General features: G+C 37.0%; 1 protein-coding gene across 4 annotated transcripts in view; it reads left to right on the top strand.

The window, feature by feature from the left end:
* The window catches only part of LOC136031488 (uncharacterized), a 76687-nt gene that overhangs the window by 5484 nt on the left and 48886 nt on the right, over positions 1-22317 (top strand). The window contains exon 1 of one of the 4 annotated variants that reach the window (XM_065711127.1): positions 20972-21031. The exons of 1 other annotated variant lie outside the window; for it this stretch is intronic. In XM_065711127.1, coding sequence (XP_065567199.1) covers positions 21030-21031 — 2 coding nt within the window. In that variant the 5' untranslated portion in view covers positions 20972-21029. Of the gene's footprint in view, positions 1-20971; positions 21081-22317 lie in introns of those variants that run through there. 2 more of the 4 variants (XM_065711129.1, XM_065711125.1) reach the window with 2 other exon arrangements.

The following is a 22317-nucleotide window of genomic DNA, read 5'->3' as shown; positions in this document are numbered from 1 at the left end:
CATGTTGAAATGAATGTTGAACTAAATCAAAAGATAATACGTGCATCCAGGCTGGCGAAAGGGCTTACGTGTATCTGAAAAGTAGCTAAAGCTCTAAAATTGAAAGTTAAGCAGTAGAGCGTTTTATTAATATTCCATTAATATTAAAAACGAGTAAAAATAATTTTAAAAAGACATAGTTGTTCTGATGGTAGTAAAGAGCGAAGTCCCAAATTGAAATGAACATATATGATTGCTTTGAAGTCTATGCAACATATATATGTAAAACCCTGGTTTGACCCCCCACCCAAATTTTTGTTTGACTCTTATAAAAGTAACAAAAATAGATGTAAATAAATTTTTTCACACAGAAACCTTGATAATCACTTATCTTTTTTTTTAAGCCTCCCCTCAAGCAAAATCCTGGATATGTCCTTGCCGAAGACACAAATAAACATAAATTTGATGTTTATACTAGAAGCATTATGCGCTTTTGTAGGGCTGTGTCCAGGATTTTTGTTCGGGGTGGGTGTACAAGAAAACTTTAAGAAACGCATCAAAATGTATTTATATGCATTTTATTATGTTTTACATGTCGAGCAAACATTCCGGGGGGGGGGGGGGGTTAACCAATCAACCCGCCTTCCCCTTGATTTTCTATGAAATAAAAATAAACTTTCTTGTTAATTATGGATGAATTTTTTGTTTTCAGTATAGGACTAGTTTTTTATGATCCTTGTAATAACTAATAATATTTGCATAGGCAAATACTACCAGTTGGTTTATTGGCTCTAGTTTTATAGATAGATGTTGGCCAGGTTGCGAAGCAACAATTTTTGTTGGTCTCAGGTTTCATAATTTCGCCAGAAAAACTTCTGAATAAGAGACAATAAATTGTTAATAGTGCGGTAGCGAATACAGAGATAACTGCTAAAATGAATATCATAATATCGAAGGGTAAAAAGATAATTTGTATTTACATTCCAATGAGAAACAATAAACAATACCAAGGGAAATCTTCCAGTAATGGTCTGACGTATAAAAGAGACCATTTATCAAATAAAATAACATTGAATCTAAATCATCACCTTTTTTTTAACTGTCTTTAAGTTATCCCGATTGCATTTTATTTTCAATATTTAAGCTACATCTCTTATAAATAAATATTTTCTGTTTGAAGCTTTCTTCAATGTCAAAAGGGATACGCTGCATAGGTTTCAATCAGTTTTGTAAACTCCGTTTTAACATGCCATTTTAAGGCAGAACGGGCTCTCAAGGAATCTTCCTATACCTCCCATGTTAAACATTTGGAGCTTACCTGACGTTTCTGAATTAGTGATTTCGGCGGTTTTTATTTTAACAAACATAAAAAAAAATCTGGTGAAAATTTTGATCTTATCAAATTTTAAAGCCGACAATTATTTTTTTTTATAATTCAAAATAATTATAAAACCCGTTTCGGGTTTGCATTCTAGATTGCTACACTTGACACTGTTGTTGTGGGGTATCAAAAAATAGAGCAAAGAATATTCTATTCAACAATTAGAAATTTATTTCTATAATATATACTTGCTGGCTGCAGTCCTTTCAAATAGTTAACATATTTGTGTCCCGAAGTCAACAATTCCACTCAAAAGACTAGATGCAGCTGTAATCGGAGCGCGTGAGAATGCATAAATTAGACCAAGGGACTAACCACTTGGATTGTTCTTGAGTGATTCAGTGAAGTATTAGTTAGTTGTAACCGGTTTAAACAGAGCCTGGAGAGTAATTAGGGTGCAGACACCAAACTGCTGGTTAATAAATATATATAAGAAAATAGTATTGTATAAATAATTACAAGAAGAATTGCTAAGGATAACCTGCGCCTAATCGTAATTTTGAGTGAGAAACCCCTTAAGTTCAACCTTCTCATGTTTGTTTAGTTGAAGCGACGAAGAAAACTGATAACTTCGTCTTTGACCGAGTTGCCACCCCTGAAAAAAAATTGACTAGGGAGTAAAATGCGACTTCCACTAGGCCTTAATATCTTGTTAATAACGTCAATGCTATTTCGGAAACCACTCCAGCGACACGCTTCTAATCATGTTATGGCACGGTGCAACACGTCATTGTGCATCCAAATTAGAGGGAAACATAAATTCTGCTATTATTCAGCAATTAAGACACTCGCTATCTCAATCGCCGACGAAAAGATATTTCGGAACACGGGCTGAGCTAAAATGAGATTAGAAATCACGTTTTCTTCGTTGAACGCTACGTGCCTCCCATTCTCTCTTCTTTTTCCTTAATGAATCATGAAGGATCTGAAATCTAGTAGGTCTATGGCAAAATGCATCTAATAACAAACCTTAACAGAGGGAATCGGGCGAATATCCAAAGAATCGAGGGGCAGTGGCAACTGGAGTATCTAAAATTTCTGACCAATATTCTGTATTATTTGGAGGACACAATATGCGGGTATCTGATCAAGAAATATCCCATTTTTTCTTCCACTGGATCCCTCAAAAAAGGGTAACAAAGAGTTACCGTTTCATCGTCAAGGAGGCACACTCGTGCCTCTATAAAGAGGCGACACACGACAATGTTAAGCGATCTTCGGTTCCAGTGGTCGCAGAGGGATGGGGAGGGATGCATTTCGTAGCCCGAGCTCCAACTAAGAAACCTGCAAAATTTCATCCCCCTCCAACTTTTCCTTCATGGGGAAAATCTGGCCGAAAGTTTCGACCCGTCAACCCCAGCCCCCCTTTAACGTTGTCCGATCGGGCTGAAATTCACAAGTTAAGGTCCGCTAGGGCCCAGGTGCTTATCCGCGAAATTTCAGCTTGATCCGATAGCTCCTTCCCTGTTTTCCAGAAACCACGCATAGCCACTTAAAATTCATTTACTTTTTTTTTCCTAGACGCCTACAGGTCACATCCGACATCGGATCTGGGTGTACGAAGACTCATTCGATGCGGAATTCTCCGAGTAATTTTCCTGGAAAGTTTCGTAGGAAAATCTTAACCCCCCGAAAGTTTCGACCCTCCAACCCCCCCCCCCCCTTTAACGTTGTCCGATCGGGCTGAAATTCACAAGTTAAGGTCCCCTACGGCCCAGGAGCTTATCCGCGAAATTTCAGCTCGATCCGATCACTCCTTCCCTGTTTTCCAGAAACCACGCATTAGCTATTTAATTAACGGATTTCTCTCCATAAGAGCCCATGTTAATTTGAAATTTTTAAAAGTTATTGAGAAGTTATATTCACACGCAAGTTATTAGCTCAGTTGGTAGAGCGTGAGACTTTTAATCCTCGGGTCAAGGGTTCAAGTCCCTTACGGGCGGTTTTTTTTCACAACATCAAAAAAATTTTGATAACACCTGGACAGCTTATCATTTGAGAGATAACAGAATATTAGCTTCTTATGAGCAAAAGAAACATTTCGGTCATTCTATCTGTTTTTTTTTCTATTTTATACAATGATTTAAAAGCGGGGGGGAGGGGGGGGTTCCTCTCCTAATTCCTGTACGAGGAGTACTTCTGTACGAGGAGTACAGGAATTATTAAATTACATCCACCATGGATTGTAGAAAAACGTACAGAATTAATATGAAAAAAAATTAAACCTGTACAAAAGAGTCTTTAAAAGCGGGGGGTTTGCCTCTCCTAATAGTCTTCTTATAGTCCTAATTTTTTTCTATTTTATACAATGATTTAAAAGCGGGGGGGGGGGCAGCCACCCAAGTTCCTCTCCTAATTCCTGTACGAGGAGTACAGGAATTATTAAATTACATCCACCATGGATTGTAGAAAAACGTACAGAAATAATATGAAAAAAACTTCGTTTTCTTAAAGAGTTAAAGAGGCTGCGTCCCAAAGTCGAACCTTAAAACGTACAGGAATTAGAAGAGGCAGTTGGGGGGCTGCCGCCCCCCAAACCCCCAGCTTTTAAAGACTCTTTTGTACAGGTTTTTTTTGTGGGGGGACTTCATTGTTACTATTTACTAGTTTCGGCGCAATGATTCTCCTGTCCTCTTGTGTTTAACATTTTTCGAAGTTATTCCATTATTCATTCATTTCAATTTTTTGTTAATTAAAAAAGGGCCTTTCCGAAGCCAAGAGCGGGGGGTTAGCAAAAAAAACAAAAAACCTGTACAAAAGAGTCTTTAAAAGCTGGGGGTTTGGGGGGGCGGCAGCCCCCCAACTGCCTCTTCTAATTCCTGTACGTTTTAAGGTTCGACTTTGGGACGCAGCCTCTTTAACTCTTTAAGAAAACGAAGTTTTTTTTCATATTATTACTAAGAAAGGGTCATCCTATTTTAGTTTTGTGTTTTGTTTTAAGGTTTGGTTTTTTTATATTTTTCTTAGTTTTATTCTGCACTGATTGACGGTCTAGAGGAGTTCTTGACCGAAATATTTACATAATTTTAACACTTTTATACTGGTTGTTTATTGTCCTCGTTTTCTTCTTTTCTTCGCGATTTTATGTTTTAAAAGAAATGTCATTTGATAAATTTGAAAGCTCATCAAGTTTTCTGTGGTTCAATCCGCTTTGATTGGAATTCTTGTCGACACAATTCTATTGTCTTTTCTATCAAGTTTCATAATCAAATCACAAATTCTCAATAGGTTTCGATGATAAGTAGTCCCTATGAGAATGTGCTAATAGACCCTTGGTCTTTGAGACAATCAGTCGACGTTGAAGCTCACATGTTTAAGACATCTAATCCTCTTAAAGGACTCTAGACCGTCCTTACAGATGCATATTAGTTGCATTAAACTCTCATCCTGTCCCTCTGAGTTATGATTCCCCGCATTACTTCTTCCAATACCCTCAAATACCCCCTCCCCTCCCTAAAAGAATTTAATGAAGATGGTATATGTAGTGCTTTAATCCGATCTAAACACAGAGGTGCAATAAAATTCGATTTTCCTTTTTTCTCAAAAATAAATTTTCCCACTATCTTTTTTTTTAATCCATATGTATATTTACACTTGTATTTAGATTTCTAATATGTAATTGCTCGAATACGTTTTTTTTTACTGTAAATATAGAAGCTTAGCCTAATTCTGTTTTCAAGGTTAAACTATATTCAAGATAACGATGTCAAGCGCTGGTATTTTAAAATACGTGATGATGAAACACACGTGGGATTTATTTAGTTTGAATAATTGGTAAAAGCTTGTGAAACAGACCTTTCGTATAGAAGACGGTAGTGGAGGACTGTGATGGAAGCACTCATAATACAATAGAAAAGGGGTGAACAATTCCCTGTTTCGTATGTACCAGAGGATTGAACCCAGAACATGCAATGCAGTGGTGTCAACTGTGGAGCGGGGGCATATGGTCCTTTGATTTGTTTTGCCCCAACCCCTGGATTTAAAAAAAAATCATTTCTGATATTTTTATAGAAAATACCTTTTTGGTATTTTCACTGACTAAATGACAAATTTCCACCCCCCAAGATTTCGAAAGATACATTTTACCCCCCTCCCCAATTTTTTTGAATTGATCCCACTGATGTAATGAGCTTTGGGAGAGACAGAATCGTGGGCAACAACAATAGGCTATGCTTGACTCTTTCACAGGAAGGTAATTGCCAGGTCTGTGTCCCTCCTCTTTCCTCCCTTGGAAATCTAAGGATTCTTAGAACAGTACTTGAAAGTGACTATGCTTTTCATATGATTCGCCAACTTTTTGCACTTTTTTTTCGATGTCGAAAAGTTTGAACTTCCGCTTGTTGCTGTTCCTAGTTTGACCGAAAGAAAACAAGTTTGTAGCCTAAAATGGCATGTGGGGTGGGTTTCTAGCGTGCTGTATTTTGCATGTACCATTGCTTTCAGTTCTAAATCGGCGCATGCCTTGCACCAAAAATAGGCCTATCACTTTTTTATCTTGTTTTTAGAGGAGCAGGACCGGATAAGATATTTGCGATCGAACACCCGTGGAATTCATTCAGTTTAAAGTCCAAAAATTTGACATCAAAATGTTAACTTGGTAAAATTTTGTGGCCTATGTGTACGGGACATCCTTTGCATGTACGCAAAGGGGAATTTATTTCGGATGGGGGGGGGATATTGCGTCAATAGGAAAACCATTTCAGAAACACTGAAAATTATAGGTTAATTATGGTTGAAATATTTGGTGATCTTACTTGACGTAGAAGCTGTAGATAGGTTTGCTGAACAGTTTCCCTGGTTAGTGGAAATTAGATCAGTCGGTTGCTTTCTAGACGCTCACAAGAGAGCAGGAATATGTTGTTATTTTTTTTTGGGAGGAGGGAAGCAATAATATAAAAGACATATTGATCGGCCCAATAAAGATTTTAGGGGGGACAAAGCATATATGTTACGTTTTTTTCCATTTTTTCTCACCCGGTAGTTTCTAATCTGTTTGATTTTATTAATAATTTTAAGATTTGGGGGATAAGGGGTCAAAGGCCCTCTGTGTACATGCTTTCCTTGTTTTGCCATTGCTACAGACTACCAGCTGAATACATTGGTTTCCAGGATAAGATGAATTTTTCTTTCCTAGAGTGAAGTTCTATTTGCCACATTTATTCTGCTTAATAAAGCTGTAAGAATAATATGAAAAATAAAATAAACAATAAAAAGACCCCTCCAAAACATATCAGTTGTTGTTCACCATCGGTTAAATGGCTGAAGGATCCAAAAACCATAATCATATTTTCCCTTTTCACAAAATCATGAAACCAAATAGTTTTTGAAATATTATCGACTAAGAAGGGATGGAGGTCAAAATTTACTATCGTTTGTGTTACTTTCAACTTCAACTGATATTTATTTGTTTTAAAGACAGCTCAGAATTTATTAATTGATACACGCAGAGGGGTGGGGATTGCTTTGAGTAATCGTAAGGATAATTACATGAAAATTGAGAAGATTGTGCAATTCTTGCAAAACTACGAGCAGGCGAGAGCTTGTCGCCGTGGCCCCATTTACCGCGTACGTTATTGTGTTGATACATTTGATTTTTCAAAGTATCAACGCTATCGTTTTTCAACACAATCAGCTTCAGTTGAAATTTATTTCCTGTCTTGGAAGTATCGTATTCCATGCTCCTTTATGATTATGTGTCTCTAGCTAAAGAAGGATGTATTTTATTGTTTATTATTCTGGACAATTAGTGTTGTGTGAAAATTTTGTGACATATTGCTATTTAAAATAGTGAATTACGAGCATTGTTGCCCAGGAATAAAAATAATAAATAAGAGGGATCAAGAGACGCTATTTCAGTCATTTAGAGTGGTTTGAAATCCTAACGTTTTCCTTAGTGGAAGGGGTGGGCGGCCAATATTTACCCCACTTTGTAAAATTCACCTGTTGCTGGGCATTTTTCTTCAATATTGCTTTTCTAAGTTTAAACTTAAAAACAAAGAAAAGAAACTGAATAAACAACGGGTCTATCAACAGTACAAAAAAAATAAAATTTTATTGAAGAACAATGAAAAAATTTTTTTGCTTATATACAGCAAGACGACCTCAGTATTAAGACAGAAAGAATCTAAACGATAACGACTCAAAAAAGGGAAACATTTGTAGTAAGAAGGAATAAAAAGAAAAATTAGACCAGTATATGCAATATCTACTCCAAGAAAAAAACACTTAGGTAGAATGTCTTGTTAGGTTTTGCTATGGTACGAACCATTTGCAATACAGCCCAAATTCATACGCTGTTATAAAAACAACGTGACTTGTCAAACAGCCAGACTTTCCAGCCCAGGGAGTTACTCACAAGGGGATGTGAGGTCTTTATCCTGGTCCATCCTTGATTTATCAAGGTTCTTATGGTTTTTTCTTAATTGTTTTTTTTTATGTAATTTTGCTTTACTTGCATATATCCCAGCCTAGCTGTTAGCGCTCCGGACTTGAAATCCTGAGATTAGGGGTTCGAGTCCTGGTGTCGCTGGTTATTTGTTTCAGAACGGGATCAATGGTGAGACCGTGTAAGCTCAGCCAGAGTCGAACCAGTTAGTACTAGTACTTAGAGAAATCTGGGGGGACACCGGAAGTGTCTGATGATTTACCCCCAAGCACGCATTCCACTTCCGGCCGAAGCCATTGAATCAAGAGATCAGTGCCTGCGCAACACAGACCATTGGTCAGCATGCGAAAGAGTTTTTTTTTTTTAAGTTGCATATTTCCCCGCCCTATCCCAAAATAGATTCCCCTAAAGACTTTGCTCAGCTGAAGGCCATGGTGTTGCCGCCATACGGTAAAAAATCTAGGTAAGGTCCCTGTCAGGAACATGAGGCTTCGGGCATAGTTCCCTATTGAAATATCACGTGCCGACAATCTCCCGAATGATTTTCGGTACTTACGTGTTATAGCGACCATACTTAGTTCTTGATCTGTAATGAAACCGGTTTTCTGTATCGGCATCGAGATAATCAGCATAGCCTGAGCGAGATAAAGTACTATGCAGGTATATTTTAATTAAATACTTAATATATAGAGTTAATTAGTTTAGGTATTTAATATAATGCGTTCTGGGTGGCCTGCTTTCCATAATTCTTTATTGTAGTTTCCATAACTTTGATACTAAAATATTGTGTTTTCATCATATTTTGGTATATATCATTATGATTAACCTAACTTCACTTCTTTGTTGTGTTCTCTATAACACGTAACTACCTAATTTTCATCTGAAAACCCGTTCTTTGCTGATGTGGTGTATAACCCGCACCCACTGAAACGAATTTCTCCTGGGCTGGAGACAACATACATATTAAACCGTGGGCCGAGATTTGTCTCGAAAGTATCTGTATTTACTTTTCTATCACTGACTATGAATTTACCGATGGTTAATTTGAGTTTCTTTTTCACTGACTGCGAAACAGGTTTATTATGCAAGTATCTATGCGTGGCGAAATCTGTTGAAAAATAACATTAAGTACATCCCTCAAATCGCTTTTTGCTTGTGTTTTCATAAACTGGATGAAAATTAAACCCTTGCACAAAACTAGTCGATTCTATATGATATTTTCAGTAGCGTCCACATAATGTACACGTCCTTGTACACGTACACGTAAACTGGTGTACGTACACGTAAAAATGTATACGTACACGTGTAATTTTCAGTACACGTCCACATAGATTTCCTCTCAGCTGGGAGGGGCGACTTAAAAAACATCAGAAAGGGATCACCTTTCTGATTGACTCTGTAATGAGATAGCTAAGAATTAGTCATACCTTCAGAATCAGAATTTCATCCTAAACCAAAATATTACAGGTACTTGTGTATTATAGCGACCACGCTGTTGTCCTTGATCTGTTGTAAACCTGTTTTTCTGTGTGCACTCGGATATAATCAGCTTAGCTCTGAGTGAGATAAACTACTACGGAGCTACATTTTAATTAAATATTTAATGTATAGAGTTGGTTAGGTTACGTATTTAATATAATACGTTCTGGGCGGCTTGCTTTCCGTAAGTCTCTGTTGTAGTTTCCATAATTTTGTTGCTATAGTATTATGTTTTCACCATATTTTGGTACATTTCATTACGATTAACCTAACTTTACTTCTTGAGTGTGGTCGGTATAATACACAGGTACCATATTACATTCATTTGCATGAGAAATGAACTTTACCTCCCCCCTCCTATGTGCAAATATTTACTATCGATTGTTAGCTGTTTATGCAACGAATTTTCCATTAGGATGACAAACCGTTAATTCAATTTGAAGAAGGGAGCTACTTACGGAGAATTCAGTGCATATATTCAAGTCAGGGTATGTATTTGCACATTAGTGGTGGGGTTACAGTTCATTCCCGATGCAGATGAACCTCATATTTGGATTTACGGCAAAATTCTGATTCTAAAAATATGTCATTTCTTAGTTTTCTCATTAGTGGGTTAATCGAAAAATTTACACAGAAAGATGCAAATTACCATCTACAGAAAAGAAATAAGATATAGTAAAAACAATAGGGAGGAACACCTGAGTACGGGACTCTTTTGGAGGGTAGAAGCAAAGTAAGGATTATTTGGCTGTTTCCGGGCCAGGATTCACCAATAGGGTCGCTAGACCCGGGCCTACAGGGCGCACAATGGCAGGGGGCATTGTTTGTGGGGGCATGACACAATTAGTTATTACTGAGTTATTTTTTCTTAACAAAAACCGGACAGGTGCGATTTACCGTCAAAGTGCTAGGTGCACTCCGCCACCGCGCTGCAACAACAAAGGAATTCCGTGCCCTCTTATAAACTGTCAGTTGTCTCCCAAGAATAGAAGCTGAGAGTTCAGTATCACCTCTCTTTTTCATTACTTTTTGCTCATCAGTTGCGTTTTGTTCAGTGCTTCCACTATCCCCGAATTTTCGGGGGTATACCCTTCTAGCAGTTAGGCCACTCTAACTGCCCTGGTTAGAGTGCTCTGGAGTAGTGTTGGGCGATAATTCGAATCGATAGTCTTACTTCCGATATTCGATAATCGATATATCGATTCCGATATTTCTCATCAGTTGTTTTGCTCAGATTAATTTTTGGGTTTTGCCAAAATTCAGTAACAAAAACTGTAATTAAAGAGTGTTTTGTGCAATGTTTTCCAAATTTTGAATAAAATACAAAAAAACTTTCATTATATGAATGAATATTACACACCCTGATTTGGAATTTCTCCGATTCAGGGTTAAGAAACATAAGATACTGGGTATTTTTGGCTAGTCAAAATCAGCCGAATGGTAATAGTTTTCCAAGAGAGGTGGTTATGCCTTTCAGCGATAAATTATTATTTTTTTCTTTCTACTGAAAGTACGGATCAACATTAAAACTCAAAAGAACAGAAATTGTTCCGTGCATGAGGGGGATAACCTTTCCTCAATACTTCGCTCTTCACACCACAATTTCTTTTTATTTTTAAAAATCTCCTTACTATAATTAAACGGCTTTTTTTCAGGAGTTGTTCATAGATAATTGTGGTAAAAAGTTATTAGCGTAAAAATGAGGTATTGACGAGGAGGGCCACTCTTCATATACGAGACAATTTCTTTTCGTTTTAACTTTGGATGTTGCTCCTTAATTTTAGTTGAAAAAATGTTTTTTTTTTATTTCATTGTTTTTCAAATCGTGGAAAATGTTTCCTGGAAATTATCCCCTCTTAATGTCTCAATGGGAATTTTCTCCTGTATAAAACTCCCCCATAGAGAATATGTCCCGTAAGAAATACCCCCCCCCCATACAAAATCCCCCAGACAATTTCATCTCCTTTGGAAATTTTCCCTGGGCAATTTCCCTTTTATATCTCCACATGCAAAATTAAGTTGGCAAAGAGAAAGTAAGTCAAATAAAAAGAATTTAGTGTAAGAATTCTGGTAAATTCCCCAGTGTATGATTTCCTTTTGAAAGTTCATCCCGGAAACTTCCCTTCTCGTGGATAAATCACCTTTTGAAAAATCTCCACTGCAGAAAATTCCCCCCGTAGAAAATTCACCCTCCCGAAAAGTGTCTATTTACTTCCCAAAAAACAATACTAAATGTAAACATATTTCACAACTTACAAACTTTTCCCTCGGGATTTGCAGAGCCGTGTCATCCCCAAAGACATGATTATTTGACTTTTCATCTATGCTGATCAATATCGCTGTCCCAAAATTTTGATCGGATGGCTTTCGGGAAAAACGGGCGTGGAAGGGGGATCTAGCTGCCTCCAATCGTTTTGGTTGCAAAATGGGGAACTAGCACTGTAGTTTCCGTCAGAGTAAGCCCTCTCCCGATCTTGTATGACCATTGGTTCGATATGATCACCCTGACAAAAGAAAAACAACACGCATACGTGATCTTTCTTCTGGGAAAAATTACGAAATCTCACCTTTGTGAAACAGTTCGTGGCAACGAACTTTAGTAAGGAGCGACCCGGCTCAATAGTAACCGAAACTCTAAAAAACTGAATTTTGATACCAAGAGTTACATCAAAATAATTGCATTTTAATGCTGATTTCAAATATATAAGTTTCATCAAGTTTAGTCTTACTTATCAAAAGTTACGAGCCTGAGAAAATTTGCCTTATTTTAGAAAATAGGGAAAAACACCCCCTAAAAGTCATACAATCTTAACGAAAATCACACCGTCAGATTCAGCATATCAGAGAACCCTGCTGCAGCAGTTTCGAGCTCCTATCTACGAAAATGTGGAATCCTATGTTTTTTGCCAGAAGAAATTGTTACGAAATTTCACCTTTGTCAAACAGTTTGTGGCAACGAACTGTAAGTAGGAGCGACCCGGCTCAATAGTAACCGAAACTCTAAAAACGGAATTTTGATACCAATACTCACATCCAAAGAATTGCATTTTAATGCTGATTTTAAATATATAAGTTTCATCAAGTTTAGTCTTACTTATCAAAAGTTACGAGCCTGAGAAAATTTGCCTTATTTTAGAAAATAGGGAAAAACACCCCCTAAAAGTCATAGAATCTTAACGAAAATCACACCATCATATTCAGCATACTAGTGAACCGTGCTGCAGAAGTTTCAAGCTCCTATCTACAAAAATTGTATTTTTTGCCAGAAGAAAGATCACGGATGCGTTTTTTTTTTTTTTTTTTTTTTTTTTTTTAGGGGTGATCTTATTGACCCACTGGTCCTAGAATGTCTTGAAAGGACTTATTCTAACGGAAATTAGAAGTTCTAGTGCCCTTTTTAAGTGACCAAAAATACACTGTAGGGCACCTAGGCCACCTCCCACGCACATTTTCCCCCAAAGCCACCGGATCAAAAATTTGAGATAGACATTCTGTTCAGCTTCGTCGAAAACCTAATAACTATGTCTTTGGGGACGAGTTAATCCCCCACAGTCCCCGGAGGAGGGGCAGCAAGTTACAAACTTTGACCATTGCTTACATATAGTAATAGTTATTATGAAGTGTACAGACGTTTTAGGGGGACTTTTTTGCGTTGGGGTGGGGGTGGGTCAGGGGGAGGGGTTACGTGGGAGGATCTTTCCATGGAGAAATTTACCATGAGGGAAGAGAATTTCCATGAAGGGGGTGCAGGATTTTCTAGCATTATTAAAAAAAAAATTCAACTGGAAGTAATGAGCAACATTGAAACTTGAAACGAACATAAAATATTACGGATAAAAGGGGGCTTGTCTCCTCCACAATACCTTGCACTTTACGCTAAAGTATTTTTAGTAATTTCAACTATTTATTCTACGGCCTTTGTGATTCAGGGGTCATTCTTAAAGATTTGGGACAAAATTCAAGCTTTAGTGTAAAGAGCGAGGTGTGGACGAGGGGGTGAACCCCTCATATACGTAATAAAAATACACAAATATAGAAGTTCGTTACGTGAGTTAATTCGTAAGGTACACATGTTTATTACTAAAAAAAAAAACGTTCTTAAAAAAATCTAGTTGCATTTTTAAGTAGCCAAAAATTGGAGGGCAACCAGGCCTCCTCCCGCACCCCTTTCTTTTTATCAAAATCGTCCAAATAAGCTATGAGAAAGCAATTTAGTAAAAAAATTTGAAAATGTCGTTTTTATTATTCATGTGCGGTAAGCCAAAATCAAAACATGCATTAATTCAAAAACGTTCAGAAACTAAATAAAAAACAAGTTTTTTTAACTGCAAGTAAGGAGCGACATTAAAACTTAAAACGAACAGAAACTACTCCGTATATAAAAGGGGTTGTCCCCCTTCATATACGGTAATCTTACACTAAGACATTCTGATATACCTAATCTGATGGTGCAATTTTTGGCTTTTTAGGGCCGTTTTCGTCCTTTCTCAAAAGTTATGCAAATTTTCTCAGACTTCCATGGCTTGTGATGGATACATGAGACTTGGTGAATATTATATATCTGGAGTCGACGTAAAAGCCAATTCACTTGATGTAGGCCTACCTATTGTTATCAAAATTGCGTGCTTTAGAGTTTCGGTTGTTATTTGACCGACTGCTCCTTACTTACAGTTTGTTGCCGCGAACTATATAATTAACTGATCAAGCTTGGAATCTGCTCTCAGAAAGGGCATTGGTGGCGGACATGGACATTAATTTTATGACAGATTTATATAGGTATATCTGATACCCCATATTACAAGTCTTTCATGACTCGAGTGGAGCAGTTTTTTGGAACTAAAGACTCCCTACTGAAAATCTGAAAAGCTGTGACAGATGCAACTGCTGACGGAAGCTTGTCTTGCATTGACTATTGAAACTCCGTCATGTAATCCCCACAAGCTGGCTTGATTCTGTTGCGGCTGAATCGTAGGGTCTGTCATGGCACTTGCATCTGTTGATACAGATTCCAGAAAGGCCAAATCCATATATGTCTCTTTCTATTTTACTCTCAACTTGGAGAAGATCCTCAGGGGTAATATATAAATTTATTGATTTTTTTTTTCAAGTGTATATTTATCGGCTTTTTCATTGTTATGCGTGTAATTATTTCTGTATACAGCTCAAAACTTTTGACACGCTGTATAATTAATAAATGTTGAAGGGACCCCCCACACTCAAGTCCTCCCTGGTGCAGCTATATATTCTTTCGTTACAAATTTTACTCGGATCAGAAATTCGCAAGCTGTATACCAAAACGGGTAAAAAAATGGATTTTTTTTTGGAAAAAAATTTTTTTTGCAATTGGAAAAAATGTCACTTTTTTGCAGCTTTGCCACTCTCCTCCTCAAAAGAGCCTTAGTGGTGTCACTAGTCTGTATTCAAAGGGCGTTGTTCCTTCTGAGTTGCAAAACTATGATGCAGATACCAGGGGGACATCTTTTTATTACCACCTGGTGTAGATCTCAGAACGCCGCGTGCATCGCTCGGTTCCGCCACACTTGACACAGTTTCTATCACGCTTGGAACACGACGCCTGGTGTAAGTGATTTCTGAAAGTGGGCGCCCTCTTGACATTTACAATAAGCAAGTACACAGAAATCTATTTCTTGACAAATGAAATATTTCGTAATTTAATTACTAATTATTTCGGAAGATCACACATTTATAATCCAGTCTTCCATTTCTTATAAGCCCCCTTTCCCTAATATTGTTGAACATAGCAAACCCTAAAATCGAATGTTTATCATTTTCGAGTCGCTGCTTAGTTTAATTCTAAGGTCGGGGCCCCTGCTCTGTTCCATTGATCTATTATGTCATTATTTTCATAGTTGTTGCGTGGCTTTTGTTCACCGTTTTCATTAATGCAAGTTCAAATTTCAATGAGAATATAGCCCGCAAAGCGTAAACGGAATTTTCTTAAGCGTTCCATTGTTTGGAGCGTGAAGGGTAGCATAGTTAACTTAACGAGGGCTTCTCCACTCTCATCTACCGGGTGTGCGTCTTTGAGCGGAACCCTCTCTGCCACCATGCACCTTCTAATACAACGAATGGGACATTTCCGAATTGCGAGGAACTCATCACATGGTGTATTTAATTTTTGAAAGTAAGCCTCTCCTCCCAACTTGGGAACAATTTATCTCAATTATCCAAATAATCGGGTTTTCAATCGATTGCTTTATCAAAATGTGTTCTCCAGGTGCCAAAATAGTAGGTGAAGGGTATGATGGAAAATGTATGATGATATGATGTGTGATGGAAACGGTATAATGGTAAGATGAAAAAATCAAATATGGTCTTTTCCGCTGTGAAAACCCTAATAAAAGCCTTTTCTGTGGCTGAACTCCCTCCCTTCTAAATAAAATTCGGTGCTTATGTATTATACCGACCACACTGTTGTCTAGATCTGTGTAAAACTGTTTTCTCTGTGTCCACTCGGAGATAATCAGCTTCGCCTGAATAAGATAACCTACTATGCAGGTATATTCTAATTAAATATTTATTATATAGAGTTGGTTAGGTTAGGTATTTAATAAAATACGTTCCTAGCGGCCTGCTTTCCATAATTCTCTGTTGTAGTTTCAATAATTTTGTTAATAAAGTGTTATATTTTCACCATATTATGTTACATTTCAGTACGATTAATCTAGCTTCACTTCTTGAGTGTGGTCGGCCTAACACGTAAGTACCTAAAATTCCTAGGTATGATCCCGAAACTCTCTGAGGCTTGCTAACCGAAATCTTAGTTCTCGTTGGTTCTTCTGCAAATTTGCAAGCGATCCTAAAAAATTAAAATTTTTGTTTGCATTGTGACATACCTTTAAGGGCACAAGGATTCTTTGTTTTGTTCGCCAAAGGTGATGTAAGTTAAAAAAAATCCATTTCAATTGCATAGGAGAAATTTGCAGAGTCTGAAATATAATTTTGCAAAAGAAGAGGGAATCTTTTTGGCAATTCTGCGAAAAATGCGTATTGAAATTCCAAATATCTGACTCGGCGAGAGCCGAGTACAGGAACATATTTTTTTACAATTTTCCATAATTTCTTGTGGTCTATAAGTTTTTTCTTCCGAATTTGCAAAGTCAAACCAATCCCAATTAAAATGATCACTAGCAAATTCTATTGAGAGCAATAAAAAATCGTGCTGGAAATTGACTTCTAGGGGAGATTAGACCCCAATGTCCTACCTACACCTTTAACTCCTCAACTAGGTTTTCTAACTCATAAAGCTGATTCATGATTTTTTTTTTTTTCATATGATGTATTTCAGTTTCAGAATGAATTTAACGCGACAGACGAGCATGGGGAGTTTCCTCGAAAATTTGGAGGGGGTCTTCCCTCAAAAACTGGCTCTAGATACACATATGTATGCCTACGAAAAATAATAATCGATATTTAAAAAGGCCATCAGAACTCATAATAGGCTGGCAAGAAAAGCAATTAAATATTTAGTTGGCTGTGGATAGTTAATTAAGCATCAAGCGAAAGAAATTGTTTCTTTATCTGCATATCCACAAAGAATGACTTGACCCTATAGTTTGTGGCCTTCAAATAAGTGAAATCTGTAAATTTGAATTTTGAAAAAGGCTATGAATTTAGGTCTCGTGACAATCATGTGCAAGAAATTATGCAGTAACAAATTACACATGCTGAAGAACGTGCGCTGACAAAGGAAAAGGTGGATCTATTCTGGGTATAGTTTTAGACAAGTAAATCCTATGCTACGAGATGAAGTGCAAGCAGTTCGTATGCAGGACAAGGGGGTGTAGACGAGGACGTCGCCCCATCGTTGGACAATTACCCCCATAATTAGGAGTATTTTTCGTATCATTCATATCTTTTTCAACCCCTCCGAAAAAAGAGAAAATAATAAATCTTGTCAATATACCTAGTTCTACAAATGTAATTTAATATTTTGGCAGCATTTCACGGGGAAGTGACAAATGCAAAGAACCGAAATACGGCGAAATTTTTTTTAATGAAATCAGTAAAAATGTTCATACGGCTACCCCCCACAATTACGAATATTTTTCATATGATTCGCATGTTTCTTTTAACATGCATCTCTCTTTCGTCTCGTTCTATATGTGTCTTAAAATGGAAATGTAGTGTGGTATAAGGAAACTATTTAAAAGGAAAATCCAATGTCTTATAAAGAAGGGGAGTCTAGATTAGGCTTAGATGAGGTTTCGAAAAATTGCTAAAAATGTTGAACCAATTTTACCTACAAATCGTCATTGTGATGCCTAAAGGCCGTATTTGATATCATCGCACTCCTGAGATAATTGTCGTAAGCTGTTCTCAAAGGAAGGGTCAGCAGGGAACTGTAGATCCAGGGGATCAAAGTGTGGTGGAATTTACACTGCCCAATTGTTGCTCGTTTTCAGTTCGTTCAGCAAAAACTGTTTGACCATTACGTCAAAAGTCTGAAAATCTCAGATGACCTTTGGGGTTATAGTGGTGAATTGTATTTACTTGTGCCAAGACATTCGGAACATCCAAGGAAGGTAATGAAAGCAGAGGTTATGAGAAAGCAGAGGTAAACCTCTTTCAAAGCGGCAAGTTAAACGAAAAAAAAAATACAGAAAAGCATTCACAAAAAAATAACTTGTTGTGAAAGTATGAAACTCGTATAAACATGTAAATCCTTTTTTTTAGAGCATCCGTTACTTTCGACACCTTTGGCAAAACCTGGATACTCAAAAAAGAAACGAGAAATAGCACTATTTTGGAGAAAAGTGACATTTTTTACCAAAATATATATTCAGTTGGGAAATGTTTCGTTTTATGTCATAAATTTACAAAATCTCTCCCGTTTTGCCCATTTATGTCATTGTGTCCCGACACATAGGAATGTGTCCAGTTAGCAACCCTGCTCTTATTGAATCTGAATTAAATTCGAAACCAATAATTTATTGAAAATACTTTTCCCTTTTGATATCCCCTCTGAGAGCAGTTTAGAAAAACGTTTTTGGCAATTGTATGTGGAGGTACAACTTTCAGATATGACAGTGACAAATTGCTATACTTGCGTCCAGTGGTGTCAGCTCATGAAAATGTTGGGGGGGGGGGGGATTTTGCTTTTTTTTTCGGTTTTTTTAATGAACAGGCAAAAAAACATTTTTCAATAAAATACTAGAAAAAGTATTTTTCAAAATCTAGGGGGAGGACAGGAAAATAAAATTCGATCCAATATGTCAGATTGAGAATCTACATTATAGTATATGTTTTCGAAGTTCGTATCTAGGTATTCCTATGAAAGCTATCAATCTTCTGCTTCATTAGGACCGACAATTTTGGTCCGATTAAGCTTCTCCTAATATTTAAGCTCCTCTGAGACCAGCTTAGAAAAATATTTTTAGCAATTATGTGTGGAGTGTGAAAATGTTAGGTACAACCTTTAAGTGTGACAGTGACGAATGCTATACTTGCGTCCAGTGGCACCAATTCATGAAAAGGTATGGGGGAGGGTAATTTTTTTGTTTTTTTTAACTTTTTTCAGTGAACAAACAAAAACCATTTTTTTAAAACAAAAAAAAACAAAAAAGGTATTTTTCAAACTCTAGAGGGAAAAGGGAAAAAACTATTGAACACATGTATACCCCTCCAATCGAAGCCTTTCGAAACATTCGAAACAATCGAAATATTCGAAAAATTTGTGGAAGGTAACCAAACCAACGCTTATAAAGGCCGCTCTCACAGAGCCTGAATAAAATTCAATTCAATATCTCAGATTGAGAATTTACATTTTTTTTCGAAGTTTGTGCGCTGGCTTTCCGATGAAAGCAATTAATCTTCTGCTTGATTCGGATCGAATATTTTGGTCAATTTCTTCGTTTGAATCATCAAATAGTCGGCTTGAGTAAGTAGTTGGCTTGCGTCTACGAAATTTGGATCCTTCAAGAATATTCCTTTAAATGAGCAAGTGAGAATGTTCTTCTCTTTTCTCTCTTTTTTTTTGCTATTTAATGGTATTGTGTATGTTTCATAGGTAAAATTCTAGTTTAGTGACTTTTGGCTATCTCGGAAATGGGTTAGGTTAGGAAAATCCTTCAAGAATATTCCTTTAAATGAGCAAGTGAGAATGTTCTTCTCTTTTCTCTCTTTTTTTTTGCTATTTAATGGTATTGTGTATGTTTCATAGGTAAAATTCTAGTTTAGTGACTTTTGGCTATCTCGGAAATGGGTTAGGTTAGGAAAATCCTTCAAGAATATTCCTTTAAATGAGCAAGTGAGAATGTTCTTCTCTTTTCTCTCTTTTTTTTGCTATTTAATGGTATTGTGTATGTTTCATAGGTAAAATTCTAGTTTAGTGACTTTTGGCTATCTCGGAAATGGGTTAGGTTAGGAAAATGAAACTTTCAGGGATGGGTCTACAGGGTAAAGTATGTCCCGGGAAGGTATTTTAAAGTACCCACCTCCACTCCTTCTCACTCTAGAGGGCCCGGAAATTTGCCTACATGACAGGTCTATACCTACCGAAATTTTGACAAAACAACATTTTACCTTAATTTTCAGTTACTAGTTGCTTTTTCTCTGCCTTTAGATCTCAAAAAACAATTCCTGTTATTTGAGTAGAATTCTGAGCCATATCAATATTTTTTTTCAAAGTTTAGGAAATGTATTTGCATATCTTTAAAACCTTAGAAATTTGTGATTGAGCAAAGTTGTGAAGCTGAAAGCAATTTTGTTGTACTTCATTCAAGCAGAAGATCTATTTTGCAAGGTTTCACTTTTGTAACACACATATTTTTAAAGGTCATCAAAGGTCAGGGCCCTCTAGAGGGAGAGGGAGTGGAGGTAGGTACTTCAAAACAATAGGTACTTCAGTACAATTATTCTCTGCATTATGAAGTAAGAATTGTTTTCTAACTTCAAAATGTCCAAGTACTTTACCAGCACCCCTAGGTACTTTACCCCCTAATGTGCAAATATAATCCCCCATTTATATATTTCTCTCTATTTTGTGACTGGTCTTAGTCTTGTCTCGCGCTAAGCTGAAAGAAACTAACGAAGAAACCGGTTTGTTCTCGAGTTTTGCACAGCGTAAACTTGAGCGTTTGACGTAGGCTATAATAAACAAGTACCAAAATTATTTTTAAGTACTATTTAAATTTCCCTATCCCAAACAATGGTGCCGATTCACGAAAATGTAGGGGGAGTGTATTTCTCAAAATCTAGGGGGGTCAGTTTTTTTTCAACGGAAAGCCGAAAAAAGACATTTTGCAATGAATATACCCAAAATCGTATCGTTCGAAGTGTAATGGGTCTAATTCCCCTCACCCACCCATTGATATCCCTGATTCCTCAGCGCAATAATTGTTATTTCATCTTTCTTTTGGGTTTTTGATTAATTTTGTCACACAAAAGCAGTTTGTAATTTCGCTCATAGTAGTAAAAGTGGCAAGGACACAAAACCGGTGACGCGATAGGCAAGGTTGGAGGTGCGAAGTTGCATCATAATTACTTAGATCGTTACATGATTGTGCACTACCCATGATTATAACCATGGAATGTGCACAAATTATTTTTGTGGTTTGAAGGGGACAATCACCCCTCCGTCCCACCCTATAGCAAGCAACCTGCGGATAGCTTTATTTATAATATATTTCTTATGAATTAAACTGTCTTCTAAGTGCAACAAACAAATATATCATTTATGCTGGGTATTTTTGGAAACCCGTTTTTGAAGCTTGATTATAAGAAAGGTTTGTTGAGTTAGTTAGTATGTAACCGTGGACGGTTTGACTTGGCTTAGTTCGGATAATGTATAGCGTAACTAGGATTGAATTTTCGCCCGTTTATAATGCTGAATAAGCTAAGCCACTCTTCAATTTTAAGACAAAAAAAAATTTCAATATCAATTCTTATTATATTAAATATATTGCGGATGTAACAGAAATATTGAGTAAGACAAAAGGTTTTTACAGAATTCAAAATGCTACCAACCCTGAAACTGCCTCGAGTACATCCCCCTCATAATGGGGATGAGTATTAGCTGTGTCAGTGGGAGAGAGGAGGGTTTGGCCCGTATCGATTTTGAAAAACGCCTTTTATATTTATTCATTGAAAAATTGCCGTTTCGGTATTTTCTTTGAAAATTAAAACAACCGCACTTTTGCGCTTTTAAATTGAAAAAATGCATCGCCTGCTTATATTTTCGTAATTTGACACTATTGCGGGGTGTCACCCTAGGCTATATGCTGAAGCTTACTGGTTTTGTTAGTGTGTATTGTCATTCCTACTTATTTCTTGTCAACGTCTGGTTCATTATGCGAATTCAAAAAAAGCCCCGTAAAATCAGCAAATTTTTGCACATAACCTAGGGCTATATCCGGCTCCATAGAGGGGGCTCGGGCGCAATTGTCAAGATAGCAACTAATATATTCGGAAAAGGGTGTTGAATGGTGAATCGAACCGGTATTACTATTTTGATACTAAAGTGTTTAGGCCTACTTAAAATAAAAAGAATCTTGTGCAAATTTTTACCCTGTTATACAGTGCACAATAGTGGAGTGATGTTTAGACTAAACAGAACAACATAGTGCAACCAAAATTTACCAGGTGTTCCAAAAAAAAAGAAAAAAAAACACTAAACAATTCCAGGATCAGCCCGAGGAAGAGGGCAGGGCAGCTTATACTTCTATATTTCCGCCAGGGGGCTATGGACTTGGTTCTAGGATCAGCCCGAGGAAGGTGGCGGGGTAACTTTTACTCATACATTTCCGTCAAAGGTCTACATACTTGGTTCTAGGGGATCAGCCCAAGGAAGGGGACAGGGCAGCTTTTACTTCTACATTTCCACCGGGAGGCTACACACCTGGATGTTTAATTTTGCATTTGAGAACTACAAGTGGACACAGGCCTGGAGGATCACATTTGGAAAACCTAAAACAGACAGTGCGCCATCCCCGTGGTTAAAAATACTTACAAGTTAAAATTAGAGAACAGGATTTTACTTATTCATATGCCTCTGAACCTTTAGCCTCTTTGTGATTCCTATCCCTCTTTAGCTCTACAAGTAGTTTCCAAATCCCTCTCAAAACGATCAAGA

Source organism: Artemia franciscana, chromosome 9 (genome assembly GCF_032884065.1).
Source record: "Artemia franciscana chromosome 9, ASM3288406v1, whole genome shotgun sequence".
Classification (NCBI taxonomy): Eukaryota; Metazoa; Arthropoda; class Branchiopoda; order Anostraca; family Artemiidae; genus Artemia; species Artemia franciscana.
Note: the sequence above shows the minus strand (reverse complement) of the source record. Positions and strands in the feature narration are given on the sequence as shown.